The sequence below is a fragment of the Equus przewalskii genome, chromosome 1 (genome assembly GCF_037783145.1).
Source record: "Equus przewalskii isolate Varuska chromosome 1, EquPr2, whole genome shotgun sequence".
In the NCBI taxonomy this organism is placed as follows: domain Eukaryota; kingdom Metazoa; phylum Chordata; class Mammalia; order Perissodactyla; family Equidae; genus Equus; species Equus przewalskii.
Window position 1 is genome coordinate 26231496 of NC_091831.1, and position 13025 is coordinate 26244520.

Below are 13025 nucleotides of genomic sequence, written 5' to 3' on the forward strand. Positions count from 1 at the left end.
CCTCGTGTCTTCAACAAATACTCCTTGAGTTCCCACTACGTGCTCGGGCTGTCCGGCCCCGAGGGACACGTGGTGAATAGACAGACACAGCCTTCGCCCCTCACAGTTCTTACTATCCAGGGGGAGGGAGTTATACTAACTGGGCATTCACAAAATAATTGTTTAACTTCAATGAGATAAATCAGGAAGGACAAGTTCAGGTGCCACCTCTGACACTGAACACAGAAGCATTGACTTAGATCAGGGCCATTGGTGTTCACTAGGTCCCCTTTACAGGCTGGCATGCCCATCCCCTCACTGCTATGAGTGTTAAAGCTAAAGGCTTGCACCTGAGACTTTCTCTGAAGCCTTGCCCTTGACTGATCAAGGAGGCGTCCTTGTCCAGAGACACCTGCAAATGTTGTACCACTGCCCCCACCCAGGACAGCCAGTGCCTGACTGAGGAGATGGGGCTGCAAAAGTCCAGCCCCCTTGGCCCAAGTTGGGACAGCTCAGCAGAACCTCTCTATTATCCTTATACCCCTGGGAATCAGGCCAAGGCTGGGCCGCCTCAGAGCACATCATTGCTCAGCTCCTGTCCCTTTCTTCCCTGCTTCCCTCCCCCTTACAGGTGTCTCCAAAAGAGCCCTCCCTCCAGAAACCACATGCACTGGAATCCTGTCCAGGCTTCGCTTCTAAGACTGGAGACAGTACCTAAGACACGACCCAAGGAAGGCTTCCTTGAGAAAGTGGCACTTATGCTTACGTTGGAAGAATGAGAAAGGATGATTAGGTTGAAGAGCAGGGAATGGAGAGCAAACAGGTGGAAAAGCACAGGAGAAGGGCCTGTGGTGAGATGAGGGTGGGGCATTTGAAGAACAGAACAAAAGGCCATTTTGGCATTATAAAGAGTTCCTTTCAGACCAGAGAGCCTCAAAGGCCTGGAATCTTAGTGTTTAAAGGAGGATGGGTTGGGATCCTTGGGCAATCTGGCTTCGCAGGCTGAGTCTTTGGCCATTTGCCATGGACGATGCTTCCATTATCCAGGAACACATGACCTTGATAAACTAATAGGAGGCCTCAATTGTAGAATTTTTCCATTTCTATGAGATAGTGTTATAAATTTTTACAAGCAAATTGGCCCGGAGGTGTGATTTTCTGTGTTTGTTTTATTTTAATAGTTCTTTATTGCTTAATTGGCTTAATTTGCGTGGTCTTTCTCCTTGCATCATATGCCTCTATACATTTTGCTAAACTTCTCTCTCCATCATCTTCCCAGAGTCAGTCTCTTCCTTTATGAAACCAGCATAGAGAGAACTTGGTTTTTTAAAATAAATTTAAAATAACAATGATATTATTACCATCATAGTAATAATTGACTCAATTAAGAATTATCAATGGATGCTAAAACTGGTGGATAAAAGTTTGATGAGGAACAAGATTTTTACATGGTCTCAAAGTATCTTCCCACAAATTAATTAATTACAAATGGAAAAATAGTAACTGTACAATAGAGAAACTGGCAGACGCTACTTAACCAAGTGATCATAGTTAACATCACCAATAATGAAACAAACCAGCATCGTGTCTCCTGATGTGGTGCACTGAGAATACACATGATTTATATAGTGATCCTACTAGATGTGTATAATGTGGTCCCAGGGTGAGAAAACATCAAACAGACCTAAACTGAGTAACAGTCTACAAAATAACTGGCCTGTACTCAAGTGTCTACAACTTATTCTCAAATGGTTGAGAAAAAGATAGAGATAAGGAGAGAAAGAAAGAGATATTGAGCAGCTGGTAATGCAAGTGGGGCAGAATACTAACAATTGATTAATCTGGTAAAAAGCATATGGGGATTCTTTGTCCTATTCCTGCAACTTTTCTGTAAATTTGAAGTTATATCAGAATTTAAAAGTTACAAAATATTTGAAAGATCAAGATCATTTGTGGGCTAGCCCTGGTGGCCTAGTGGTTAAGTTCCAGGCATTCTGCTTCAGCAGCCCAGGTACGTTTCCCAGGCGCAGACCTACATCAGTCATCTGTCAGTGGCCATGCTATGGCGGTGGCTCACATACACAAAGAAGATTGGCAACAGATATTAGCTCAGGGTGAATCTTCCTCAGCGAAAAAAAAAAAAAAAGAAAATCATTTGTAACAGTATATCTAGGATTGATCTGCAGATATTGTTCTCTTTAAAAATATAAATTTATAGCTTTCAACTTATCTACTGTGTGCTTAGCTCTAAGTCCTGGTGGAATTTAAAGAAAGGGGGTGGGACTTTTTTCCCCTAATGTAGAACTGTTTGGAGGGACAAAACATACAGAAAACAAGAGAAAGTACACATATGTAAATATACATACATATGTATATGCTCACTTCTTATTTCCTTAAAATCTAAAAGTTCCATGAAGAGGTGTTTATGGCTTAAAAAAAATCCAAGATTTTTTTAGAGCCAATTTTGTGCCTGGAAATTTCTGTCCTGTATAGAGAGTCAGAATTTTCTAGGAAGATTTGCTGCAATTTGTTTTACTAGGCCTACTTCTTCCTGCATAATTAGCCAGGATCAGTGATTTTTAAACTTCTTTTTTTCCCAGTGCAGTCTTTTTTCAGCAAAAATCTTAGAGACACAAAACATTAAGTAGATCCAGGTGGAACATCTGTGGTTGGAGAGGGCAGGGGGCCCAGAACACCTCACAGGGCCTGCCCTCCACCTGCCCCTCCCTTGCGGCAAAATGTAAACACCACTTCCTAAGAGCATTTGATGTTCCTAAACCTTCACTTTGCTATTGACTTTCTTTCAGTCATTAGAAGCAGAAATGAAGAAACTTCAAAACTCTATTCAAGAAAGCACACAGAATTTTGATGAACATTTGAAAAGGCTCTTTGAAAGGAGAGTGAAGGCAGAGATGGTTGTCAACCAGGTAAAGGAAAGCTTAAGTGACTTTTTCTTTTCCGGAATCCTCTAGGGGCCTCTCGTTGTTCTTAGGATAAAGACCAACACCCGTTCTGGCACTGAGGTCCTGTCCACACTGGCCCAGGTTCCCTCTCCAGCCTCATGTGTCCCACTCTCCCCCTCACTTGCCACACTCCTGTCACCGCACGAAGATGGGGTTCTCCTGTCTGATGCACACAAAAAGCCAGTTATTACAGCATCAGCTTTTGAGAAAAGAAAAGCCTTTATTGCGAGAGTGATCTGCAAGGAGACAGGAGGCATAAGCTCTCAGATCTGTCTCTCTGATTCAAGATTTGGGGGAAAATTTAAGAGGTTAGGGAGAAGGGGCTGGTACACAGAAGTGCTGGTGGGGCGGGTTTTGATTGGAGGGCTTCCAACATTGACGGAAAGGTTCTAAACATGTACAGTAAGGTTCTAAACATGTATGGTAAGGTTCTAAACACGTAAGGTAAGGTGTGGAAAGGGCTTTAATACCAGATTTCCTAGACAACAGACCTCTCGCCTCTGATGAGAGTCTGACTTTCCGGTTCCAGTCATGTCCCAGTCCTTCGGTTCCATTGGGGGGAGAATCTTTGGTTCCAGGGCCTTTTAGGTCGAGAGCTCCTCCTCTACGCATGCTCTGGCTACGTGACTTGCAAACTGTTGGCCCGCCTCTGAGAAACATCTTGTTGGTAAGATGGAGTCCGTTTGAACTGGCCCCTCCTCTGCTGCCTTGCACAAACCAGTGTCCTCCTTCCTCCCAACTCTGCCACTAAGAGTCTCTGCCAATTTCCTTGCCTCCTGACTTATATCCACTCATCTGTCAGGTCCCAGCTTAAAAACAAGTTCCTCAGAATAGGAAGATTAGGTCTTCCTATTAGGTACTCTTTTCTTTTACTTTCTATCACTTATTGCAACTACATTTTAATATACGTAAGATTACTTTTTAATGCTCCCAAGACTATAAGCTCCATGGGGCTAGGGACTGAGTCTGTCTTGTTCATCCCTGTATCTCCAGAAACTAGCAAAGGGCTTGGCTCATACTGTATGCTGAATGAATGAATAATCCACATGCCCCAAAAGATCAGATGAAAAATCCAGCTTAATTTGATTCAGTAGTAAGAATATAAATGAAGCGTGCAGTAACTAGATGCAAGAAGACCTAGGAATGAAGCCTTTAAATTCTGAGGAAAAATTATTACTAACATTGCATTCTTTAGCTGGCCAAGCTATCAAATGAGTATGAGAGGAGAATAATGATATTTTGAGAAATTCAAGGTCTCAAAAATTTATATGCTCTCATTCTCAGGGAGCTATTGGAAGATGCAAGGACATCAACCAAAAAAGATGAGAGAGGTTAAGGGGACCTCCAGGAAGATGTCCGTATCCTCAGGGTCCCAAAGGGAATGTTACACTGAAAGGGTTACAATTAAGAGAGTTTACTGCAGGGACGTTTTACTGGAGTATGGGCAGGGTAAGGGAAACAGCAAGGAACAGTGAAACCCCAGGGACTAGAAAAAATGGAAAGCCAGTATCATCTCTAGAGTTAAAGAAGCAAAGGAAGGGAGCTGTTACCAGGACCCAGCAAGACCTATAGCCGTGGGAGAGGGCCTGCTCCCCAGGAGTCATGGCCATAGACAGAACATAATCCCTTGCCCAGCAGGGAGGAAATGTATGTGTATGATAGTTGGGTGGGGGGAGGTTGGGGATGAGTGCCCCAACATTAGTCATAATAGCAGCATTAGTCATAATGACGAAAAAGTAGAAACAATCCAAATGTCCAACAAGTGGGAGTAGAGAAATAAAATATGATTTATCCATATAGTGGAATATTATTCAGCAATAAAAAGTACTAATACATGCTACGACGTGGATGAACCATGAAAACATGCTAAGTGAAGAAGCCAGACACCCAAGGCCACACAATGAATGATTCCATCTATATAAAATGTCCAGAATAGGCAAATCCAGAGAGGCAGTAAGTTAATTAGTGGTTGCCTTGGGGCGGAGGTGAGGAGGCCTCTGGGAGGTGTGGGGAGAAATGGGAAATGAATGCTAAAGGACTTCTTTTCAAAGTGACAAAACATTCTAAAATTAATTGTGGTGATGGTTGCACAACTCTGTGAATATACTAAAAACCATTGAATTATATGCTTTAAATGAGTGAGTTATATGGATTGTAAAATAAATCTTAATAAAGCTGTTATTTTCAAAAGATATCCTTAAGACATCTTTTCCTACAAGATAATGAGGAAATTATCAAAGACTGTTAGGTAATATCAAAAGGAACCAACTTTAAAAAGCTCCCCTAAATGTGACAATTTAAGATTCAACAATGATAATAATTGTAATTAACTGAAACCCATCACATTTGTTTAAATTCATGAATTTTTGTGATCTTTTAAAAAGAAAAATGCCAGTTGGTTACCTTCAGAGGATAACAATCAGTTCATTATCTAAAAACTGATAAAGAAAAAGCGTGAAGTATTTATTCTGCCTTCCTATATGAACTGCACCATTAGCTAACCAAATAGCAGATAAGGAGAAGCATCTCTTTATAAAAGAATTTCAATTAATAAGCAAAAAAGGAATGATAGCAATAGAATATCACCATTTGCAACTCTCAATGGATTAGTGGACCTGGGCATTGAGCATCTACAGCTGCGAACATCACAAAAAGAAAGACAACAGATATTATGTGTCTTCTGACCAAAGAACACAGTATCACCTCTAGTCTTGCCAAAAGGATCAAACATGGGTCTGATCAGGCCTCTGATCCAGCTGCCATCCCATACACGGGATGAAGGACCCTGATGAACTCACCATAAGTACCCAGTCAGTAAAACCCAAACTGGGTGAAACTACAGATAACTACAAAAAAAAGGGAAGGACAAAAAGGATGGAAGGGAACCTGTGGATTATGAGAGATGTAAAAAATGTGATGATTTTTTAAATGGACAAGTTATACTATAGTGCCTAGAGATACATACTTTGGTAATAAAACCATAAAGAAACACAAGAAAGTGATTAGTAGTAAAGTCAGGACAGTGGTTATTATTGGGGTTGAGATTGTCATGAGGACACGTGGAAAGGGCACCTGGCAGTGGCAAAGTTCTATTTCTTCAACTGGGTGGCAATTACATGGGTGTTTGCCTTTTAATAACTTACTAAACTATACATTCGTGTGATGCATTTTTCTGTATATATGTTTTATCTTACAATAAAATGATGAAAAAGGAAATAACTGGGGAGTTATTGCAACAGCTTATCTTCCCTTTTTCTTAAGCAGAATGTTTCTTCCTTGTACCACATAAATTTGCTTGATGAGTGCCAAGTCTATGACCCTGAATGGAAAATCCTTTCTCACATAGGAGTATTGATCATTTCCCCCCCCTTTTTAAATATTTCTACAGGAGGAATTGAAAATAAATAACCTTGTTTTTTCTTTACTGTTGGATGAAGAAATAACCTCCAGAGAAGCATTCCTGAACAACTACCTTACAAGGAAGCAGGAAGAGAAAGTAAGGATAGCACCCAATATCTGAGCACAAGCATTTTCTGACAGATGTGCGCCTTGTTTAACGAGAGCTCCCACGCCTAGACCTTTCCTTCCTTCCATGTTCCTTCTCAGCCGCGTGCGTTCCTTGGCTCCCTGCCTGGGACTTTGCTCCAGGGTCAGGTGAAAGCAGCCACGCCAATCTGTTAATAAGTTATGTGATTCTGCAGCTGCAATCATTTAGTCGTATGGCATATGGTTTATAAAATGAGGCCATACGGCTTCGTGGTTGAAAGGACCTACTTTCAACCACTCACTGGCTGCGGGACCTTGGACAGGACATATAACCTTTTAAGCTATTTGAAAGCTCTTCTCTAGGGAATATTTTTCTTTGTGGACTATTTGGCACCCTGAGTTTTACTAAAAATGTAAGTAATGGGTTAGCTTAGAGAATGAAAAGCTGTCATGTTCTGAGAAACTCCAATGAATAGGAGCATGAATAGATGTTTCATTAAAGAGACAATGAATGTAAAATGCTTGTCACATAACGCTTTTCAAAAGATGTCAGCTGTTATTAGTAGTATTAATAAAGGACATTTGGTGGGCACGGATGTTAGCTCAGGGCCAGGCATCCTCAGCAAAAAGAGGAGGATTGGCAGTAGTTAGCTCAGGGCTATCTTCCTAAATAAATAAATTAATTAAGTAAGTAAAGGACATTTGGAATGAATGATTTAGAGTATCATATATGACATATGTACTTACTTTTTGCTAAGAGTCTGTTAAACAGCATATGGACAGCACCTTCTAAATATATCCCTGCTCATAACAACCCTGCAAGGTACTGGATTTCTTTCACTGATGAGGAGAGCATCTCAGAGAGACTGGTAACACACCTAAGTCACCCACTATTACATAATATAGCAGGATCTGGAACTGTGGAAATGAGTGAAGACCATCCAAATGAAAATAAGCAGACTATTCAGAACCTTGGCATAATAAGGGAATCAGCCACCACCCCTTGTGCTGACACTCCAAGGCAGGCAGGGGGATGGGAAAGCTTTATAATGAAAAGACAGGGCTTCAGGTGCCCCCTAATTGGAAGTTATTGGCTTGGGAAAGGCAGGGGCAAGTTAATTAAAAGCTGGGAAACCTTAGTGATTGGTTTGGGGAGCATATTTGGCTTTCTCTGGTTGGTCCTAAGTTGGAAATGGTGGCGAAAGTTAGGAAAGCTGAAAGTTGTTGACCGAGCCCTGACAGCTTGGGACCCATTGCTGCAGACGTTGAGGTTTAACTTCCTGGCTGGCTGCTGCACAGGTTGGGGGTCAGAATTCTATTTTTATGTAGGGTCTGGCCACTGTCTGTTTATAGATTCAGGCTCTCAGAAACCAGGTCCATGCAACTCCCGAGCCTGTGCAATTTCATTATTTATGCCCCTCTGCCAAGGATGTAGCGTGCTTCATAGTCACTCACACACTCACATACCGAGCCGGGGGTACTTAGGAACAGGTGACTGGAAGTTTGTTCTTTCAAAGTCTCCAATTGGCTTACTTTCTTCTATAAATGTTACCTGTAACGGATACTTCACTGACACGTTTATCTTGTACTAGGAAATTTCTCATTCTTTTTAGTATCCCCAATATTTTTGTCTATCCTGAAAAATCTCCAGTTCCAATCAGCTATTCCTGATATTACAGAGCCAGACTTCAGAAGCCATCCGGAAATCTAAAGAAGACCTCGATGTGTACAAGGAACACTATGACAACTTAGTGGCAGAAGACAAAGTGAGAGCCATTGTCTTGCCCCTCCCCCAATGCAATAGAGTTGCTGCTGCCTGGATTTGGGGAAGATTAAAGGGAATATAATTTAATTTCCTCATAGATTTTTCTCCTACTATAATTCTTAGTTATGAGTGAACTTCATTCTATGCCATGTATATTTCTGAAAATCATTGTGTAAAATAAATTTTTGTAAATTTCTTTGGTTTAAACTTCCTCTTGTACAAAAAAGAGATCATCTAGACTTTTGGGCTTTGCAAACATGGGGTTGCAGGTCCCACTAGTTGGTCATGAAATCAATTTAGTAGACTATGACCAGCTGTTTAACAATGGAAAAGAATCGGATAGAAAAGCATAAAGAAGAATAGAATTGAATGGAATGAAATAGAGTAGAATAGATTAGAGTACTTTTCATGTTTTATAGGCAAATATTTTGTGCAGCTTCAGTTCTGGGTGATTTCTAAAACCTCGTACATTAAACAATATTTTTAATTCCCTGAGGTGCTTTCTAGTCTATGCACAGTGAGTGGACACCATCTAACAAGTCTACCTTATAAACCAAGTTTTCATGGATTTTTAAAAATCAAAGTGATACAACTCTATATTTTGAAGAGTATTGTCAACAAATAAAAGTTTTCTGAAAAAGGTTACAATCCTGACAATGATCTGTCTGTCCTTAGGTTCTGGATCGCAGCTTTAGAAAGGAATTTTCTGAAATCCCCAGTCATCAGGTGGACATACTCTACAAACTTTTTAAACGCCGACCCAGGTTTGTTTCTCCTTTGCTATCACGTTTCTTGTAAAAAATGTTTGTAAATGAAGAGGAGTGTTATCAGAATTCAGATTTTCCTTTCAATTAGATGTAAATATTCAGTGAAATATCTTTTACCTGAAAATGTTCAAGTGTCTTAATATAACGCAGGGTTTTTTTTAGATTATTCTTACATCTTAAGGTAGGCAATGAAGAATAATGATTTCTTTTCATTATTTAAAAATACTTAAGTATCTAGGTAAGCACGGTGCTTCTACAGGTTCTGTGTTATAAATGAAAGTAGATTCTCTGAAGTCAGACGGCATACAGACCTATAAATAATTTTGCCCAAGATATGAGCAAATATGAGTCCCCTGAGATATGAATTAGAATTACACATAAAAGGCTTATAGGACAAAATAAGTTTGGGAAAATACTGAATTTAAAAGGAAAAAAGGTTAAACAGTTCTCTTTACTAAAGAACTTCTCACAACTTGTTTTTGGCCTTTGGATGTCCAAGTAGAGAATATAGAGTAAGCAGTATTTTCCACATTTCTTTGACCACAAGTCCCCTTTCCTTGGAGCACCTGCTGTGACTGTTCAAGGCAAGGTTTGAAATGATTGAAAATAACCATTATCAAAAGAGTTCCAAAATATCTGATTTTTATACTGAGAGTAGCATTAGAATTACATTTCACAGACTTCCAAATTTTTATAAATTCAGATTTCTATAATTTTCAACCAAATGTAATCTAGAACTCATGGAGTTTGTCACAAAGGGATAGGTTCATTTGTGTCTGAGATACGAACCCGTTCTCTCACCTTTGACAGGTCACATATAACCTGGGAAAGTCAAACTAAAACATGCCTCATATCTTGGTTCCTCTGTTTTTAAAGGAACGAGTTATTATAAGCCTTGTGAAGAAAGAAGCGAGACCTCCCATATAGTGGGAGGCAGCAGTGGGAAGAGCATAAACTTTATAGCCGACAGAATTAGTGTTAAATCCTAACAACACTATCTATCAGGCCTGTGACCTGGGGCCAACAGCTTCTCTGGAGCCTCACTGCCCCATCTAGAGAAAGAGGCTGGCAGTGACGTCACCGTGTATTGTAAAGCACCTTGACAGCGAGTGTCTCACACAAATCCTCGTGTTCTTCTTCCTTCCCAGCCACAGCCCAAGGACACAAAATGACTCTATTAATGTAGATAAAACAGGTGCTTCTCCAGTTCCCTCTGTATCTGAACATATTCCAGGCTACCCACCTGCAAAAAAGATACCAGCAGGCGGTATGTGGCACAGAACCAGGGAAAAGTCACATTTGTCTCCGGCGTTTACTTGCCTGCTTAAAACCCGCAGAAGGGAGACGTTTTCCAGTACGGGTGAAGCTGCCAGAGCCGACAACAGTTAGGAACGTCTATAGTCCAGACAAGGTCCCGGGTGGGCGTCCAGAGAGTATGAAAGGAGGTCAAAGTGGGCGCTTTTCTCTTTGGAATAATCCACTCAGCAGCCCCCAAGTGCCAAAGGAAAGTGTCATGCAATGTCACACTCACGCTAAGGGTTGTGTTATTTAACGTTGAGTTTTTTGTGTGAGAATGTGGAAGACTAATGGGCTTTTATTGGTGATACCAGGATTCACAAACCGAAAATGCACTCAGAAACGGCCGGTATTGTGCCTTTTGGAGAGCGACCGGAATCTGGGAAATCGAATAAAGATGCCTTTGCCCAGTTAATGAAAGCCATGGATGATTTGGACAATATTAATAACATGCCAGAAGGATTGGACCCCTCGGTCTGGGAACATTTCTGCATGACCAGAAGAGTGAAAGTGGAAAATGAACAGAAAGTATATAATAACATTTTATTTTATTTTATCTCAATTTCATTTATCAAGTATATACTAATATCAAGTATATAGTTTATGGTGGTCAGTGTTTCCAGAAAAGCTAATTATTTAGGTTTTCCTGCTAGAGTAGTAGTCAGTAATAGTAATAATGATGATGAAACAAAACATTAACCTTAGTGCTATTGAGGGCTCAGTAGAGGCCTGTACTTGCAGACCCACACTGTCCAAAATGGTGGCCACTAACCACATGTGGTTATTGCTTACTTGAAATAAATGTGACCAGTCCTAATTGAGATGTGCTGTAAGTGGAAAATACACACAGATTTAGAAGACTTAGTATGAAAAAAAAGAATGGAAAATGTCTCAATATTTTTTATATAAATTACAGGTTGAAATGACAATGTTTGGGATATATTGTATAAATAAAATATATTAGTAAAATTAATTTCACCTGTTTCATTTCACTTTCTTATAATATGGCTACTACAAAATTTAAAATTACGTATGCAGCTTGCATTTATGGCTCACATGATATTTCTCTTGGACAGCACTATTGTAGACACAACTTCCCCTCTCTCTGCCCTGGTCTTGAGTAGTACTCATCTCTTTTTTGCATAGATTAGAATATATTTCACCAGAACCAGCTTTATAGTTTCGCTAGAATACATTTTTTTCCTTTTTTTTTTTTTTTTTGACGAAGATCAGCCCTGAAGTAACATCTGCCGCCAATCCTCCTCTTTTTGCTGAGGAAGACTGGCCCTGAGCTAACATCCGTGCCCATCTTCCTCTACTTTATATGTGGGACACCTGCGACAGCATGGCTTAATAAGCAGTGCATAGGTCCACACTGGGGATCCGAACCCTGGGCCACTGAAGCGGAACGTGTGAACTTAACCACAGCACCACTGGGCCGGCCCCAGAATACATTTTTGAAATTATTTTATTGAGGTCATATTGGTTTATAACTGTGTAATTTCAAGTGTACATCATTATATATCAGTTTCTGAGAGTACATTTTTTTAAATATAGCAAAGGGTAACAATTTGAGAGTGTGTTTAATTGGGAAGAGAGTCCTTCCTCTTATTGCTTCTTGACCATTCCCTGCCTCCCCTCCCCCAGATTCCCTAAATTCACTGCCACATGCATCGGGCTGGCATATTCTTGGTAAAGTATCTATGATTTTATAATTTTATCTGAGATGATGAGAACAGATTTTAAAATAAAATATAAGAAAAATTCTAGTTGCTTGCATATTGAATTTTCAGTGAGAAGCAAATTTGATACTTTTCCGATTACTTGTTGACTGTACCATGTGAGTTTTAGATATATTACGTAATGGCAGAGAGAGAAATTTTTGTTAATCTCTGAGAAAGACGGGCTTCATAACAAAGTTAAAAGATGTGTGTTTTCTAAAGTTTTTAAAATTAGTTTGCTTGTATTTCTAAAGCTCCATATGTTCTGAGATGTGTGTGGTTTGGTTGCTTCAGGTAAAGCAGAAAGCAGCTGGCTTAATGGAAATGGTGGCTTTTGTCCGGAGGAGAACTGAGGATGATGAGAAGGTGCAACGCGAAATTGAAAAAGTCTTCCATGAACTCATCCTGTAATTTGAACCTTTCATTTATTCAAAGTCTAAGCTAGGGCTAAATTAGGTTGTGTTATCAAGGGGCTCCTAATCACTAGTTCCCAGCTGGCGAAAACTTATCTATCCGGTTGGGCTTTGTAACGTCTCTTTGGAAAAGAGCATTTTGTTACATAAGACTTTATATGAGAATGGAACTAACCTATATGTTCCATTGCTTTTATATAAGAAATAGGTACGTTTTGGAAAAATCTTAGTATTTTTTAATCTGTTCTTTCCACATAAAAATACATACATAGGTAGAATTTATTTCTGCTAGTAAGGACTTTTCGGCTCAAGCCACACAAACAATGTGGAAAATCAAGCAGACATCCAAGAAACGTCCATATAGACACCTAACCGGCTAATATCTTTCTCTTTAGGGGAGCTTGTTGTATTTTGCTGAGTGATTGGGATACTGTTTTAAGTCCTGCTTCACTTTTGGCCATATTTATAGCCACATTGATAAATACTTCTCTGATGTTCTCAAATTCATCATTATACGTCATTTTCAGCTCTAGGCTATAAGGAGGAATATGAATATATTTGATAAGTAGCAGACAAACATTGTTAATATAATATCAGAAGTCAATACACAAAGTCAGAACTTTAATAGATTTATT

The 13025-nt window shown here is 39.7% G+C and overlaps 1 protein-coding gene across 8 annotated transcripts in view; it reads left to right on the forward strand.

Moving 5' to 3' along the window:
* CFAP43 (cilia and flagella associated protein 43) overlaps positions 1-13025 on the forward strand; it is a 128127-nt gene that overhangs the window by 105643 nt on the left and 9459 nt on the right. For all 8 annotated transcript variants that reach the window (XM_070605702.1, XM_070606086.1, XM_070605614.1 and 5 more), the window contains 6 exons: positions 2787-2906; positions 6331-6438; positions 8108-8194; positions 8869-8957; positions 10571-10784; positions 12272-12384. In XM_070605702.1, the coding sequence (XP_070461803.1) occupies positions 2787-2906; positions 6331-6438; positions 8108-8194; positions 8869-8957; positions 10571-10784; positions 12272-12384 (731 nt within the window). The remainder of the gene's footprint in view (positions 1-2786; positions 2907-6330; positions 6439-8107; positions 8195-8868; positions 8958-10570; positions 10785-12271; positions 12385-13025) is intronic.